Source organism: Hydra vulgaris, chromosome 11, assembly GCF_038396675.1.
Source record: "Hydra vulgaris chromosome 11, alternate assembly HydraT2T_AEP".
NCBI lineage: Eukaryota > Metazoa > Cnidaria > Hydrozoa > Anthoathecata > Hydridae > Hydra > Hydra vulgaris.
The window spans coordinates 47,147,883-47,167,500 of NC_088930.1; the positions used below are offsets into that span (position 1 = coordinate 47,147,883).

At 30.1% G+C, this 19,618-nt stretch overlaps 1 protein-coding gene across 1 annotated transcript in view; it reads left to right on the forward strand.

Moving 5' to 3' along the window:
- The first annotated feature begins 8,243 nt into the window (after positions 1–8,243).
- LOC100213119 (integrin beta-1-A) overlaps positions 8,244–19,618 on the forward strand; it is a 31,273-nt gene continuing 19,898 nt past the window's right edge. Inside the window, exons 1-4 of the mRNA XM_065809000.1 lie at positions 8,244–8,332; positions 11,209–11,288; positions 16,460–16,546; positions 17,529–17,604. Coding sequence (XP_065665072.1) covers positions 8,275–8,332; positions 11,209–11,288; positions 16,460–16,546; positions 17,529–17,604 — 301 coding nt within the window. The 5' untranslated portion in view covers positions 8,244–8,274. The remainder of the gene's footprint in view (positions 8,333–11,208; positions 11,289–16,459; positions 16,547–17,528; positions 17,605–19,618) is intronic.

Below are 19,618 nucleotides of genomic sequence, written 5' to 3' on the forward strand. Positions count from 1 at the left end.
TAGTGAGAAGTAAATTGGGAAGTGGTCATATATATCCGTTTTAATTATTCCTGCTTTTAAGGGTTGAATTTGTCAATATAATATCAATAGCTGTAATTGAGGTGGGAGTTATCCGGATGGGTTTGTTTATAATTGGGAAAATGTAATGTTGTATCATATCATTGAAAAAAATTAGTATTTGCGTGTTACCAATACACCAATACAGAATAACTTTTTATGTTCATCAGTGCTTTTTATATATATTTGTTTCGATTTTTCCTAAAATAATGTCCGTGATAATAAATTTGGTAAGAACTTATTATAATGGTTTAAGAATGATTACGGAAACAACAAAATTGTTCTCTCAAGATTTAGTAGGATATTTATAATCACTATTTATGAAAAAGTGAAACAACGAGAGAAGTGAAAACATGAATAAGAAAGAGGAAGAATTAGAATAATGAACGGATTTTGTGCACGCGTGTGTGTGCATGAACATATGTGTGTGCGTGTGTGTGTGTTTAAAAATTAAAAAAAAGATTTTTTTTTTATTCTTTGATTATTTGAAATTAGCTTTTTTGATTTTTATGTTTGATGTATAACAACATATATGTGTATAATAACATATACGGTTGTGGCGTGTTTAGAGCGCTTGTATAGAAGCAAGAGGCTCGCGGTTTGAAGCGAGCTCTGGGGGTATTTTTTTATCTGAAAAGGAGGAGACGTGAACTCCCTAGTTAAATGCTCTTCCCGGTGCTATGTAACAAAACCATTAGGTTTAAACAAAAATTAATAAAAAAAACTCACAAAAAAATTGTGAGCTTTTTAATGCAGTCCGCAGCATTTGATGAAAATATTATATTTATCTGAATACGTGATTATTTCCATTTGCATGACGTTGCTACTTTAAAAAAAGCACTTGAAACTATAAAAAATGTTTAAAAAATGTTTTGATTATTAAAAAATATTTCAAACTTTGTAAATGGTTTGAAAAACGATTTTAAAATTATAGCTTGGTCTTCAATATTACTAATAATATCAATTGTTATTGTATGAAACATGTCGGTTTTATAAATATTATGGATATGGTTTTATATGTACCATGTATACGGTTTCGAAAAAATGAAAACCGTAGCTAGGCATTTAATAGTACCACTTATAATTGTAAAACCAACATGCATAGTATATATGTCGATTTTACAATCATAAGTGGTACTATTAAAGGCCTAGGTACAATTTTTTGGATTCTTTTTTAAACCACAAATAATAATGTCAATATATATGATATATGAGAACATTATTTAAAAAAACCACCTTGGTCAAGTTGTTTAGAAAAGAGTAAAAAAGTTTCTTCAAACCTTCGAACTCATATTTAACAACAAATAAAAGAAAATATCCTATTACTGAACTTGTTTTTGAAGAGATATAGTAAGAAAGCGTGCAAATTTCTGAACAAGATGGCGTAACAATATAATAACATGAAGTTAATGGCAAAAGTGGTTTTTGGAATAAAGTTTTCATAAATTTTTAAAAAACTTTAGAAAAATGAAAAGTAATAGTTAACTTGTTGGAATGCTTTTATATATTTTATCTCTTTTTTAGAGAGTTTACCGGTTTTTGCATTCAATCTGGTGGTTTTTTGCTCGAATCTGGTGGGTTTTTTCATTTAATCAGGCGGTTTTTTGCATTCAACATGGCGGTTTTTGAATTGTACATACAAAATTTTAAGAACATATCTTTTAAAATTTTGTTATAGAGTTTTAAAAACATATGATTCATGGTATTTAAACTTGACATTGCAACAACGTTAAAGAAATATTATTTATATTGATGAAAGTCCGTTCAATCTTCATACGATAAGAAACCACGGATACAGCCAATTATTGCTTTACAGTGGACATAGTCCGCAGAGAAGCAATAATTGGCGTAGGAGTGACAGCATATATCTTTAAAGGATTCCTAAAGACAATTAAAAGTATTTAAGTGGAGGAAGAAAAGTTTACCTTGGTGATGGACAACGTTAACTTTCATCATTCATTATCAGATTTTTATGATAGTTATCTTTATGATATTCGTTTTTTACCACGATACTCACCTTTTTTTAAATCCTTGTAATGAGACATTCACAAAAATTAAGAATAGTACAAGAGGACAAGTATATAACAATTTATTAGAACAAATGAGGAACGGTTATGAGTTTATTACTGAACATGATCTTTCAAACTTTGTGAGGCACTGCGTATCTTTTCTTACGCAATGTGTTAATGGAGTTGACATTAATAGAAAATAAAAATCGTAGTTTTTAAAAATTTATTTTTTCGAACTTGTTATATGTTGATAAATAATATATATATATATATATATATATATATATATATATATATATATATATATATATATATATATATATATATATATATATATAAATTTTTTCTAAAAATATAATTTCTTTCTCATGAGCCTTTATTTAAACACAGTGTATTCAAGTTTGATAAGTGATTTTTTACTAATTTATCATTATTATTTATCATTATTATTATTATTATTACTACTATTATTATTGTCATTATTGTCATTATTGTTATTACTATTATTAATAATATTATTATTAATATTATTATTATTACTCAATACTATTGGATTGTATTATTTGTTACACATCTAAATTTATATTTAACTGGATTGTATGGAATATTATTTATTTATTTTTTTATTTTATTTTTAAACATCTTTGCTTCCAACAAGGCTGCAAGCAGCCACTAATTAAAGTTGGAAGTTACTGAAAGAGAAAAGATGAAGATTGTAGAGCAAGATAGCAATTGACGGACGACTTAAAAGATTGCAAATTATATGAATCAGGAAAGCAAGATGAAGGAAGCGAATTCCAAAGAGCTGATATTCGAGGAAAAAAACTAGACGAATAAGCGTTTTTGGAGCACTTAGGAACAGTTACAGAAAAAGGATGACACTTAATTGAATGACGAGTAACACGAGAATGAATTATAGTAGATGGCACAAGAGACGTTAGCTCTTTAGAGCAGTGCCCGTTATGGTATTTGTAGAAAAGAGAAAGAGAAGCAACATTACGACAATATGATAATGGTTGGAGGTTGGCTGCAAGAGCAGGTCCAACAATGTTTACAATGCGTTTTTGCACCTTGTCTAAAAGAGAAAGGGCATCATTAGAAGATCCGCCCCAGATATGGCAACAGTATTCCATACAAGGCCGGATTTGAGATTTATAAAGATAGAGAATAGAATCCGAAGTAAGAAAGTGACGAGCTCGATAAAGAGATGCAACCTTAGCAGATGCTCATTTTGCAACTGATTTGATATATGGTTTCCAGGAAAGATTAGAAGTAAGAGTTTATCCTAGAAGATGAAGAGTAGGTGACTCATCGAGTACATCACCGTTCATAAATATAGGAAGATCTAAACTATTGCGATAACAATTGGCTGAAAAAAATTGAGTTTTATCTGAATTAAAGTTCACCAGCCACTGTGAGCCCCATGCTGTAGCAGAAGTGAGATCCTTTTCAAGCGCAAATGCCCCCTTCAAGCAATCAGAGGGTGATGTTTTCTTATCACGACAAGAATAAATGGTAGTATCATCAGCGAACAATGCCACCTTAGATGTGAGAATATCTGGAAGATCATTAATGTAAATTAAAAAGAGTATAGGGCCAAGGATAGAACCTTGAGGAACCCCTGAAGTTACAGAATAAGAAGAAGAGTGTCGTCCATCGAGGACAACTTTTATGCTACGATTGGAAAGGAAGGATTCAATGATCTTAAAGATGTTGCCGGATACACCATAAGAAGAAAGCTTATGGAGAAGACCAGCATGCCAAACTTTATCAAAAGCTTTTGAAATATCAAGAGCGATGGCTTTAACCTCTCCACCTTTATCTAATGCACGATAAAACCTGTCAGTTATTACTGTTAGCAAATCAGCTGTAGAACGAGAAGATCGAAATCCATATTGATGGTCAGAAAGTAAGTTATTAGATTCAAGATGAGAAATTAAGTGTTTGTTAATTAAAGATTCAAAAACCTTGCTTATGATAGGAAGAAGACTTATGGGACGGTAGTTAGACGAATCGGATCGCTCTCCAGAATTTTTGAAGATAGGGATAACAGATGCCGCTTTCCAACAGGCTGGAAAGCAAGACTCTGATAAGCACTTGTTGAATAGTTTTGAGAGTATAGACGACAGCTCCGGAGAACACTTCTGCAAGACAATAACAGGTATGTTGTCCGGGCCACAAGCTGTAGAAGAGTCTAGGCAGGAAATCACTTTAGATACAGATGCTGGAGTGATATGAATGTCAAGCAATGGATCAACCTGTTTGTTGGCAATATCAGGTAGAACGCAACTAGTGGAATCAAGAGATGATATTGATGAAAAGTTTTTAGCAAACAATTCGGCTTTGTCTTTAAGTGAGGTGACAAAGTCTAAACCATACAAGAGAGGTGGAATTATAGATTTGCCCTTATTATTGATATTATTAAAGATTCTCCAGTAGTCACGAGAGCCTAATTTTTGAGATGAGATACGAGATTTCATGAACTGAGAATAGCGGGTTTTGGCGTTAGACAAAACCTTTTTACAATTGTTTCTAGCAGTTATAAACAGACGTCTGTTTTCTGGAGAACTGTTTTGCTAATAAATATGGAAGTAACGGTTTCGATTGGCAATCGCAGCAGCACAGTGTGAAGAAAACCATGGAGGAGAGTGAGGCTTGACCTGGAATCGTCGAAAGGGAATAAAAGATTCCATGCCAGCCTGAATCCACGAAGTTATGTAAGAAGCACATTTGTCGACAGGAAGACGAAAGATTTCTACCCAAGGGCCATTACGAAGAAAATCACGGAAAGAATCCCAGTCAGCTTTACTGTAGTTGTAAGAGGTACGATAGTAGGGGGATTCAGGTGATGAAGAAGAACGAGATATTAGTTTTAGAGAGATCAAACTGTGATCAGAAGAACCTAAGGGTGAATGTGGAGAAACTGAGCACTGACTAGGATCAGAAACAAGACATAAGTCGAGTAGAGGAAGTAAATGATTCGGGTTGTCTGGAAAGCGAGTTGGAAAGTTGACTATTTGAGTTAGGCATTGAGAAAGGCAAAAGTTGTGGGCTTTAATGCCTGCCGAATCACTGACACTAGAGCAAAGCCATTCAGAGTGGTGAGCATTAAAGTCACCAACAACAACTATATTAGCTGATGGATAAAGATAGAGGGCTTGGTCAATATGATCAGAAATAACGACAAAAAGTGTGCAGTCTTGAGATGAAGGAGAGCGATATAGAACAAAGAGAAAGGCAATAGAGTGAAGTGGTGCTAAACGAAAGCACATAAAAGAATTGTCGGTGGATTCAAACCTAGTTTCACGACAAATGGGTGAATTCTTACGAATGCAAATGCCGAGGCCAAGCATGTGACTATTGGAGTCTTCACGAATTAGAGGAAGATAACCATCAACACTAAGATCACAAGATGAGACAGCCGAACTCAAACTAGTCTCACAAAGAGCAAGTAGGTCTGGTGAACTTTGCAAGAGATAAGACTCAACAGAAGAAAAGTTACTTCAAAGACCACAAATATTAGTGAATGATAGGTTTAGAGAACTGGGTGATGATGATGGTTTTTTGTGTTTTATAGTTTTTGGTACTTTATTTATTTTAAATTAGATTGAAGAACTTGACTCAAAGCATAGATAGTACTCAGAACACTGTTTAATAGCCCAAGCAATTGCCTCATTACTACTAATAAACCCTAAGCCGTAACAAAGGGCTCCAAATGTGGCCTCCGCAATGCACACCAAAAGTAAAAACAGGGACACCATCCATGCGCAACATGGCACTGTTAAATACTTTGATATTTTTCAGCTGTTGATGGAATCAGCCTCTCTGAGAGCTACCACAGAGTTCGGGAAACCTGACTACCAGTCGGCCTCAGAACCATAAAACTGAGTTTTAGAGCTGTACCCTCATTAGGAGATAATAGAATGAGTTGCCTAGTCATAAAAACAGAGACACAAGCAAAACCCATGCATTGAGTCAAGAAGATCCAGCATTCAACATCCTAAACTGGAAACAATGTATTAAAATACATCTGCGCCAGCCTAATAAATGAAGAAGGGGTGCGAGGCTGGTCAACAGATAGAATCTGTTTACCCCTTAAGTCTTTGCCTAGGAGGCCTTCTACAAGACAGTAGCTGGGTGCATTTAACATCTGCCCATGATGAGTATTTTTATCGAGACACCATCTCTAGCCTTTACTCAACCAAGAGCCCTAAGGCAGGGGGTGTTTTAAGTCGGAGTTGGCATCTCCTAGTCTTTGCCTAAAAAGGCGTATCCTACAAGGCATCAGGACATGAAGCAGATTGTACTGGGTTACATGTTACCAGTAGCAGGATAACCTGATCTGACTGAAAATATTTATTACTAATCATTTAAAATATTTATGAAAATATTTATTACTATCATTTACTGAAAATATTTATTACTAATCATTTAAGCAATTCATAACATGCATTATGAAATTGATATAAACTTTAAATCCGCCGGGTTAAATGCAAAAAACCGTCAAATTAAATGAAAAAAAACACCAGATTCGTGCGGAAAACCACCAGATTAAATGCAAAAACCGGTAAGACAACATTTTTAAAAAGTTTTTAACAATAGTTTTTTATTATAATGAAAACTGCATCCATGGAGCAAATGAGATCTAGTATCGTATTTCATTGCAGCTTCGATAAAGTTGAAAAGTTATAGTTATTTTTCATTTTAGAGTAGCCGTGGCGCAGTGGTTAGAGTTCTGGCTCAGAACCCAGAGGTCCGAGGTCGACGCCAGCTCTAGCCAAACAAGCGACATTGGTACGGAAGGGGTGCAAACCTCTTGTTAAATGCACTCCCGTGGTGCTCTGTGATAAGACCGTAAGGACTCCTGGGAGCATCTAAAATAACTACAAACAAAAAAATTTCAGTTAAGTCAAAAGTCACATAAGTTAATCGTCAAATAATTAATAACTGAAGGATAGAAAATTAAAAATGATTTAACTTCTGAATCTTTGGATGATAATTAACCAAATAAATATTGTGCGTTTTGAAAACGTTTTAAAACACAAAATCGGATATTAGGTATCTTTTAAGTTTAAATTACCGAGCGGTTTCTGTAATCGCAATTGATCGTGCTAGTAGCAAATTAACATTAAACCGCAGTTTACGTTTTTACGATTCAAATTTTTTTTTGGAAATGACGCTAATAATCGGTTATTTTTAACTATTCGGAACTGAAGGAATTTATTCGATGTTTGTTATTTTAACCCCCGTTTTTAAGTTTATTTTTGTTTTTTATATGCAGGGGGTTTATGGGGCGGGAAGTTGACTCTCCTATCCCAAGCGATGGATGGTAAACGATTAAGCGATTTAGTCGATGGTTAGAGGGTACTTTAGGAAATACTTTGTCAGTTTGTAGTTTTTATTACTATACGATGCTTTTAATACATTTTCTTTTTATTGCTTTATAGTAAAGTTTTTAAATACTATAAATACTTACAAGTCGCCTTTGCATTTTTTTTACATCATAACTAAATGCAATATAAAAAAAATAACATATGCAAAAAAAATAAAACATAATATTTTATTGGTATATACAAAATTTAATTATATATTAATATATTAGTTCTTTATTATAAACAGGTTTGAATTTTTCAGTAGAATTGTGGGTAGTTTTTTTCAAACATTTAACTATGAATATATCAAATATCAAAAGCTTCTTTCAAACATTTAATATGAATATATTAAATATGTAATATATAAAAATATATATATATATAAATTATTTGTGTGTTATATATATATATATATATATATATATATATATATATATATATATATATATATATATATATATATATATATATAACACAAATAATTTTACTGATATTCTTCAAAGCGTAATGTTCTTAAATAAAAAGAGCAATAATAAATTACTACAAAATCACTTAATAAATGTTTTTGTTTATATATAAAACATTCTTTATATATATATATATATATATATATATATATATATATATATATATATATATATATATATATTATATATATATATATATATATATATATATATATATATATATATATATATATATATATATATATATATATATATATAACTTAAATAAAATAATTTTATAGTGTTATATTTATAGTGTAATTGCAATGAAAATAATATGACATAAATATTCTAAATATAATTTTTTTTTTCCTGATATAGAGTAGTAAAATGAAATTTAAACTTTTATTGTTGGTTACACTTTTTTCAATCGTATTTGCTCAACAAGGTAATTTTTTTAATGATTTTTATTTTGTATTAATTTTTTTACATAAAAGAGTGTGGAATATAAATTTCTTAAAGTTGTCATGCAGCTAAACAGCATAAATTAATTTAATTTTAAAGAGTAAATAAAGTCTATGGTGGTGAAAGAGAAAACAAAGTAATTAAAAGTATTTAGGTTCATTTTATATGAATTACCATTTCCATACAAAAAATTTACCTAGTCATCGCCCAAGCATCTCTTTTTTAATTATTTGCAGTCTATATTAAGTTAATGATTAATTTTACATTATTTACAGTCCATATTAAGTAAATAATTTTTGCTAAAAATAATCATGGTTTGTTGAGATATTATCTGTTAAAATAGTGCTGATTCAGCATTTTCATGGTTATTTGAAGAGAAACAAAGAATGCAACTTCAACATTTAGTATTTGATAATGGTTCGGAGGATTTTTCTAAATTTTGCAACCCAATTAGATTTTTACTCAAAGAATATAAAAATACTACTCTAAAGAATAGATGCCTAATAAAAGTGCCTTATTTATCCTATTTTATTTAACATTTTTGACTCAAGTTACACTCAAACATAATATCGTTTCAGAATTTTGAAAAACCTGATTTTTATAACAAAGGAGATAAAATGCTTTAATAAAAAGCTTTAAATTAAAAATTAAAAATAGTAATATTTGATAACTATTACAGGACATATTTAGTCATGACCAAACGAAGTTAGTCATGACTAAATATGTCCTATAAATATGTATAATTCCACTTAATATATATAAATTTATATATATATATATATTTATAATAAACTTTCATTTATTATCTTGCAAACCCAAGAATATTTAAGTAAACAATTTTTCATAGCAAAATTAAAATTTTTTATTTGTATTTCTTTTTAATGATAAAAAATAAAAAAATAAAGTTTAAAAAAAATTATTTAGCTAAAAATTGTAAATAATAATCTAATAAATTTTATTTTCTATTATCACTTTCTCCACATACAAGTCTTCCCAGGAGGTGCGTGCCATTTTTTGTCTCATATGTCCACACATAAGTTTTTTATTTTACTACTTATCACAACTGTTTGCAAGTTTTATTATATTAAGCGTTTTAATACTTTGCAGAAAACTAACAAAATAAAAAAATTAAAATGAATTTTAATAGAAATAAATATTATTAATTTGAATAATTTGCGTACTGTTTTTATTTTTTTATTTTTTTTTTAGGGTGGTTGCTATTAAATTTAGTGTTTAAATTATAATACAGCGGAGAAAATAGAATTAGCCTCACCTTTATTTTTTGTTCTAATTTAACAAAATTGGCAATAAAACAGTTATTAAATCTACCCTTTTTCTTATTATCTTCTACTACAATTAAAAAGTTTATAAATTAGTACGTTTAATTAATTACAAGTGGAAAAAAAATTAAAAGTAGTTAATTCGTGGCGAAAATAGAATTAGCCTCATTTACGTTATATACAAGAAAATACAAAAAATATTTTGCTTTACGCTCATTTAATATTTAGTATTGCTTCCTGAATTTTTAATGACTTCAAAGATGTGACTTGACATATTAGTCAAGATTTTGGAAAGATGTGTTCTTTTGCAAAATGTAATCTAACTTCTTTATGACGAACAGTAAGTTTTGGTCTTGGTTTACGCTTTTCCCAACTGTGTTGGGAAAAAAAAAAAAAAATTTGTGAAGCTGTGTTGATTTACCCTTACCTGTAACTGTTCAACGTGGTAAATCAATACAAATTTGTGAAGTAGTCATGTGCTGAGCAGCAGCACGACGTACAGTAACTCACTTAGCAGGATTATCAATTTTACGTTTGCCACCACTTTCTTTATAATCTCCATAATTAACGCCAATCTTGAAGTAATTATTAACCACTTTTGTAGATCTTTTAATTTTCTTTGTAATTTCCCGATTAGATATGTCTGTATCTTTACATGCTTTGATTACTGCTAATAGTTCATTTGGTAAACACTTACCACCTCCCATTTCAAATTCAGGTATCAAAAACCAAATGTTAAAAACTTTATGAGCCACGATTTCACAGTCTTTGTATAACTTACAAATAATAATAAAATCTAAGTCACAAATGCGTATCACCAGATCAATATATACAAGTAAACTAAAAATAATTATTGATGAGGCTTATTCTATTTGCTACCGCAAATATTAAGTATTATACACTTTATGGTTTTATCAAATGTACCGCAATTTAATTATGCTATATTATAATCTAAAAAATTGTTGTTTGTAACAATAATTATGTGTGTGGATACAAAAGATGCACCGCACAAATTCGCTTAGAAATTTACAAAATATTGGATCAGTACATGGTGAGGCTAACTCTATTTTCTCCACTGAACTGTCAGTTATAGATATAAAGTATAAATTTTTCTATTTAAATTAGAAATGTTTTAACTTTCATACCACACAGAGTTTAAATTACAGTTGCGTGTTTTTACTAAATAATTTTTTATTTATTTAATCAACACCAGCAAATTATTTATATATTATGTACATGTTTATATTTTTACCTACAAAGTGTGTTTTAAATTTAAAAATATTTTTATCGCATACAGCAATAAAAATTTATTTAATAAAATATTATTTGAATTGTAAATAGTTTACTTATAAGGTTGTTAATTTATAAGTTTAAGTAGTAAATTAGTTCTGATAAATATAAAAATTCAAAAGCAGTTTCATCATCTTTTTACTTCTTATTCTGAGTAGATAAGGAACACTTTTCTCTCTTTATCTCACTCTTCATTCTGTCTTATATAATTTTTTATTTTATTCTGATATGTATTTATCTATTTGTAACTTTTTTGTTATATGTTTAAAACCAGAGATATTTATTTTAGAGGGTAAAAAGTGCAAAGAGCGATCAACATGTAGTGAATGTATGTTAGCTTCTGGTGAATGTTATTGGTGTGCTGATCCGGTAAATTTAGAGATATTGTATAAGTTATTGAAAATTGAAATAACTAATTTATTTTTTTAAACTTCTGTATATTTAAAAAGGATTACTTTTAGTGCAGTTAATTCCTGATAAGTTGAACTTATAAAGGACCAATGCAAATGTTTTGACTTAATGGAAGTTTGACTAAAGCAAATTCCTGTTCAGTACTAATTCCTGTACTAGTGCTGTGCTAATTATAATACATAATAGTTTTTCGTAATTATTTAATGGTAAAAATAAATACTTTACTTGAGCAAAAACACACAAAAAAATAAAAACTCATCAAACTAAAATGCTTAGTCTATTTAATTTATGCATTAAAAAACCACTTCATTCTTTGTTTTAACATTTGTACTTTGTTTTTTAATATGTTTAAAGATAAACATTTATAATAAAAAATACATAATTATACAAGTTAAAAAAAACAACAGTTTTTAATACTTGTTATAAAATTCATTAGAAGTGTTTTGTTACTTCATTAAAAAGTGTTTGGATAATATACACTAGTGGCTATTGAATTAAAGCCACTTGATGATTTTGCTGTAAAATGAAATATGTATAAAAAAGTAAGAACAACGTCATGCCGTTCGGTTTGTTTATATATGGCGTCATTATTATTTATGTTATGCATATTATACACGTGTTTGGCTTAGTATTTAATTCAATTTCATGATTTCTTGCTGAAAAACTATAATGTTGTTATTGCTTATTTTAGTGTGATAATGGGGAAAAAGCCAGATATTAATGATTTTGTCAAGGGGCAAATTGTAGCATTGAATACTGAGCGTTATTCTCAGCGTGATATTGCAAAGAAACTGAAGATTTCTAGAGGCGCCGTTGAGAATGTTTTAAGATCTGGAGGTGTTTCACGACGTTCCAACTGCAAGGGAGTACGAAAAACAAATCATCGTGATGATCGTTATTTGAAGAGCATTGTTGTGTCTAGTCCGCATATTTCTTCTGCACGCGTTGCAAGCCTAGCTAGTGACAGGGGTATTCAAGTGAGTGCTAGGACTGTTAGGAGACGTCTGTCAAATGACTTTGGTCTTGTAGCTCGCAGACCAGCGAAGAAACCTCTAATCACGAAACAACAACTCCTCCAGCGATTAAAGTTTTGCCGTGCGATGAAAGACAAGTCAAGGGAGTGGTGGGAGAGAGTCATGTTCACAGATGAAAGTACCTTTCAGCAGCTACGAGGCCCTGGTTACAATTATGTCAGACGTCCTGCCTCTCAGCGATTCAATCCCAAATACACCATCAAAACTGTCAAACATCCACCAAGCGTCATGATCTGGGGTGGCATCACAGCAAGTGGTCGGTGTGGACTGCACATCTTCGATAAAGGGGATAAAGGTCAATGCAAAAAAGTACTTGGTCAATGCAAAAAAGGTTCTTGAAAGTAAGCTTCAAATCCACATGAACATCTCAGGAGCAACAATTATACAACAAGACTCAGCCTCTTGTCACACCGCAAAGATTGTCCAAAAGTGGTTTTCAGACAATAACATTGAACTTCTTTCCAATTGGCCATCAAATTTACCTGGCAAATTGTGAAAAGGAAAGTTGCTGCACATCGTCCTACATCAGAAAAAGACCTGAAAGAGGTTTTGAAGCGTGTGTGGACGACAGAAATAACACCGGAATACTGTAGAACACTTGTTCATAGCATGCCTGATCGCATTAATGCTGTGCTTAAAAATAAAGGATATCCTGTGAATTACTGACTTTTATTCATCGTTTGAGCTAGAACTTTATTCAGTGTATTGTAAGGTTAAAATTGCATTTGATAATATGCCTGCTAGACCTTGTTGCTAGAGTAAACTGTGTATTTTCCAAAAATTTGCTGCTGGCTTTATTTCAATGGCCACTAGTGTAAAAGCGTTTAAGATCAAACTTATTCAATTGTAACGGCTTTCTAAAACATTTGTCTTTTTTTTTATAACAAAATTTTGTTTATTTTTTCAAATGTATTAACTTTAATTATTCTTATATTAGAATTCGTTAATAAGACTTTTGTTGTTGCAGAATGTCATCGTTTATAAAAACAAAACAATTTTTTATTTTTAATAACGTTTATTATAAAAAATGCACACTTGAACAATTTATATATTATAAATTAAAAAAATATATACTACTGCCAATTATACTTTTAAAAAAAACGATTATCAGTAAATTGTTACTTTATTTAGAAGCATTTCGCTAATATAAACCCATTTGTTCAAAGTTTTGATATAATTACTTTATTTAAGGTATAATTCAGAATATTTTTCATTCAGCGTGGTTTTAAAATGTTTTTTGAAATAGCCGCGGTCAAATCGTCAAAGCAAAATGTAATTTGCCTGGTCATATAAAGATGTGCGATCACACCTCTTCCTGAGAAAGACTGACCATAGTAGGCTTCTCCAGAACTTTTTACCCATTGGCAATTCCACAGTATACATGGTGCCACTGAACTGGCTAACACCCTGATATATATATATACACACACACAGAGGTGTGCACTGCGTTTTCAGATGTTTGAGTTTTGACACTTACAGGTCCAAACTTTTGTATGTTTATGCTTATATCATAAAAAATGTTTTGCAAAGAATTAGGGTGATTGGAGCTTAGGAACTAAAAAAACCCTAATTTTTGGGCCCACCCAACCCTTAAGGTGGGAAAAATGAGTTTATAAAATATTTTCTTTACTATTTTTATCTAAATTGATATTCATCAACAAATTTCAAGCTTCATGCAATAATCTCTTAGTGTTCAGTTTTTATGACCCTGCAATGTTTACAGCCCCTCAAATTGAGGGGGGTTAAAACTTTATATGGTCATAGTTTTTGAAAAATAAGAGGTTATTGCATGAAATTTGAAATTTGTTGATGAATATAAATTTAGATAAAAATTTATATAAATCAAACACTTTAAGGTCGGCATTGGCAAATGCCGACCCTAATTTCGAGGGTTGTATATATATATATATATATATATATATATATATATATATATATATATATATATATATATATATATATATATTGTTAGTTTTCGGTAAGTCAAACACTGGTTAACTTTTGTTATCTCAAAGTGTTTTATTTGGTCCCTTGAAATTGTCTAATTGGTTACCATCAAAATTCTCTGGTTAAGTCGAACCTTGGATAACCTGAGCATTGTTAATTTAAATCATTTTTTGTCCCCTTCCAGCAAATTTTTTCTGATAACTCGAACTCTTTGTGTAGGAAGTAAAAAAATCAAAATAACTTGACTAAATTTTTTTTTAAGAAGTCATTTCATATAAAACATAAATAACAGTAGCCTAATATTTCCTTTAAATTTTTGCTGCATTTAGATCTAAATAGAGTTGAATATAAAATAAATTATAATAATAAACATGCAAAAAAAGTATTTTTCAGTTTAAAGAATTTCTTGATAAAAGACTGCCAGCTTTAAAAAGAAAAATTGTATCTAAAATTTTAGATGCAGTTTTATAACCAAATGAAAAAAAAGTCGTTGTGTTTTTTAAACTTTTTTGAGTAGTAACTTTTGAATATACAGCGTGAATACAATATAACTTCTTTTACTGAAAGATTTTTGACACTTTTATTAGTAGAATGGTGCATATTTAATGTTTATACTTTAGCATTGAATAAAGAAATATCGCTTTATTCTTGTCATGATAAGAAGCCAACACTCTCTGATTGCTTGGAAGGGGCTTTTGAACTTGAAAAGGATCTCATTTCTGCTACAGCATGTGGGGCTCACAGTGGCTGGTGAACTTTAATTCAGATAAAGCTCTATTATTTTAGCCAATCGTTGTCATAATAATTTAGATCTTCCTATATTCATGAACGGTAATGTACTCAATGTGTCATCTACCCTTCATCTTCTAGGATTAACTCTTACTTCCGATCTTTCTTGGAAAGCATATATCAAATCTGTTGCAAAATTAGCTTCTGCTAAAACTGCATCTCTTTATCAAGCTCAACACTTTCTTACTCCGGATTCTATTCTCTATCTCTATAAATCTCAAATCCGGCCTTGTATGGAATACTGTTGCCATATCTGGGGCAGATCTTCTGATGCCCTTTCTCTTATAGACAAGGTGCAAAAACGCATTGTAAACATAGTTGGACCTGATCTTGCAGCCAACCTCAAACCATTATCACATCATCATGTTGCTTTTCTTTCTCTTTTCTACAAATACTATAATTGGCACTGCTCTAAAGAGCTAGCGTCTCTTGTGCCATCTACTAAAATTCATCCTTGTGTTACTCGTCATTCAATTAAGTCTCATCCTTTTTCTGTTCCTAAGTGCTCCAAAAACTCTTATTCCTCAATTTTTTTTTCCTCGAACATTAGTTCTTTGGGATTCACTTCCTTTATCCTACTTTCCTGATTCATTTAATTTGCAATCCTTTAAATCGTCTGTCAATCATTATCTTGCTCTACAATCTTTTTTTTTCACTTCGAGTATTTTCCAACTCTAATTAGTGTATGCTTGCAGCCTTGTTGGAAGTGAAGATGTTTAAATATATATGTATGTATCTATATATATATATATATATATATATATATATATATATATATATATATATATATATATATATATATATATATATATATATATATATATATATATATATATATATATATATATATATATATATATATATATATATATAGTCAAAAGTAATTAAAAGTGACATATGTGTTGGCGTAAGAATCACTTTTTTCCTTCCGCTCTTCCCAAAGACAACAAACTATAGATCTTTATATATATATGTGTGTGTGTGTGTGTGTGTGTGTGTGTGTGTGTGTGTGTGTGTGTGTGTGTGTGTGTGTGTGTGTGTGTGTGTGTGTGTGTGTGTGTGTGTGTGTAATGAAAATATATGTGTATGTATATAAATAAATTTATAGCTAGATACATAAACTCCTGTATGCATACATATATTCATGTGTACATACTTGCATACATACATATATACACATATACATACATGCATAAATTTATAAATACATTCAATTATAATACACACATATATATATATATACACATGCATAAATACATACATACATACATAAATTTTTAAATACATTCAATTATAAAATGATACAATCTAAATTTAAAATTTCAGTTTTTTCAATGGTTTTTATTTATTCTTTTTAAGGGTTTCCCGTATGATCGGTGCAACTTAAAACCAATCTTACAAGGCGATCAAAACTGTAAATTGATTAGTATAGAAGATAATATAAAAGTAAGTTATGCATTTTTGTTGTGTATTCATAAATAAGAATGTATCTTAATACTAAAATCTATATTTAATATTGGTATTTTGATAGAGTTTAAGTCACAAAAAAATCTCAAAACAGTTAATATTATGCATAATTGACCAAGTTATTATGTAAGAGATCAAGCTTCTACAAAGATACTACTGTCAACTATAATCTGCTGATTTAACTTATGAAAACCAAGTATAAGTCCTCGGAATTAGGAAAAATTAGGTAATAAATTGCCTTAATCTTTTAGAGGTCGGCACCAGGTTAGCAAAAAAATCAGATACAAAGGTTTTACCATAAAACCTAGAAACAAGGTCTGCAATTTTTTGCTTACCTTAAAAACTTTTTAGTCAATATTGTCAAACGTTGACCCTAATTCCAAGGGCTGGAGTATAAGCATCAAACTTAACTTTTAAAACAAGTGTTTACTATAAAGTTAATCAAAAAAATGATAAGGTAAAAGTTAAGAGGAATATCTATTTTTGGTTATTAGTAATTAAATTTAAAATGTAAAAAAAGAAGAGTTAGTGACTTGTGTATTTGTCGCAATAAAAAAACAATGTTCTTCCTATTAAAACAGCAGTTGAAGCAGATTTTTTTAAGTTTCCTAAAGTTTAAGGAGGACTCTACCATCAAGAAAGCTACTAATTTCTTTAAAATGTTGCAATCCACTTTTAAACATTTATGCTATGATGAAAAAAGTTATTGCGCCAAGAAATAAATGGAGGACAGTATTGCCAGTTAATTAGTTAAAATTATAGTTTTTTTTTTTTTTTCTTATATGATTTGAAATATGTGTATTAATCCTTTCCATCAAACTTAATTTTTATTCAAGAGATAATTCTATTTAAAAATATTTGTTTGTGTTATTGATATTATCAGTTGTTTTTATGATTGTATATATAAGTTTGATTAAGACTTTTATTATGTATTTTAACTGAAACATCCATTATCATTTAGGTTTCAGAAGTAAATAACGCATTTAGTTCCACAATTCAAGTTGTACCTCAAGAAGTATCCTTTAAACTACGACCATGTAAATTTTTATATTATTCTGTATTGTCTCTAATTAATATATTTTGATTACAATAAAACTAACTGTTTTAAGAATGTTTTAAAGGTTTAACAATGTAAACACTTCTTTTTTTTTTCTTTCAAACAGTTCATTTGGTTTTAATAGAAAAAAGTCTAATATAAATTTAAAAAGTAAAATTAAGAAAGTAATTTTTTTTAAATGTAATTATTGATATAATGATTGTTATTTTATGAAGTACCTGGCACTTTTAAGGAAGAGTATTTTAAGCAAGATTTTTAAATAATTATTGTTAATAGAGTTTTAAAGTTTTATTTTTATTTTGCAAACTGTTTAAATTTTGCTTGAAATTTTTTCTGAAGCGCATTTTAAGAAAGAATTTAATAAAAAAAGCATTTTTTAAAAAGTTTGATCTATATTTTATAATGTAACCTCTCCACCTTTATCTAATGCACGATAAAACCTATCAGTTATTACTGTTAGCAAATCAGCTGTAGAACGAGAAGATCCAAATCCATATTGATGATCAGAAAGTAGGGTATTTGATTCAAGATGAGAGATTAAGTGTTTGTTAATTAAAGATTCAAAAACCTTGCTTAAGATAGGAAGAAGACTTATAGAACGGTAGTTAGACAAATCAGATCGCTCTCCAGAATTTTTGAAAATAGGGATAACTGATACTGCTTTTCAGCAGGGTGGAAAACAAGACTCTGATAAGCACTTGTCGAATAGTTTTGAAAGTATAGATGACAGCTCCGGAGTACACTTCTGCAAGACTATAACAGATATGTTGTCTGGGCCACAAGCTGTAGAAGAGTCTAAGCAGGAAATCACTTTAGATACAGAAGCTGGAGTGATAGGAATGGATCAATCTGTTTGTCAGCAATATCAGGTAGAACGCAACTAGTAGAATCAAGAGATGGTATTGATGAAAAGTTCTTAGCAAACAATTCAGGTTTGTCTTTAGGAGAAGTGACAAAGTCTAAACGATACAAGAGAGGTGGAATTACAGATTTGCCCATATTATTGATACTATTAAAGATTCTCCAGGTGTCACTAGAGGCTAATTTTTGTGATGAAATACAAGATTTCATGACCTGGGAGTAGCGCGCTTTGGGGTTAGGCAAAACCTTTTTACAATGGCTTTAAGCAGTAATAAACAGACATCTGTTTTCTGGAGAGTTGTTTTGCTAATAGATATGAAAGTAATGGTTTCGATTGACAGTTGCAGCAGCACAATGTGAGGAAAACCTTTGAGAAGGATGAGGCTTGACCTGGCATCGTCAAGAGGGAATAAAAGATTCCATGCCAGCCTGAATCCACGAAGTTATGTAATAAGCACATTTGTCAGCAGGAAGATGAAAGATTTCTACCTAAGAGTCTTCATGAAGAAAATCATGGAAAAAGTCCCAGTCAGCTTTAAGGTAGTTGCAAGAGGTACGATGATACCCCTATTAGATAATGAAGAAGAATAAGATAATTGTTTTAGAGACATTAAACTGTGATCAGAAGCACTTAAGGGTGAATGTGGAGAAACTGAGCACTGACTAGGATCAGAAACAAGACATAAGTCAAGTTGAGAAGATAAATGTGAATATTAGAGTTTTTATGACATGTGAATATTAGAGTCTTTATGAATTAAAGGAAGATAACCATCAACTCTAAGATCACAAGATGAGACCACTGAACTAAAATTAGTCTCACAAAGAGCAAGTAGGTCTGGTGAACTTTGCAAGAGATAAGACTCAACAGAAGAAAAGTTACTTTAAAGACCACAAATATTAGTGAATGATAGGTTTAGAGAACTGGGTGATGATGATGGTTTTTTGTGTTTTATAGTTTTTGGTACTTTATTCATTTTTAAATTTGTTAAAGAACTTGACTCAAAGCATAGATAGTACTCAGTACACTGTTTAATAGCCCAAGCAATTGCATCATTACTATTAATAAACCCTAAGCCATAACAAAGGGCTCCAAATGCGGCCTTGACAATGCACACCAAAAGTACAAACAGGGA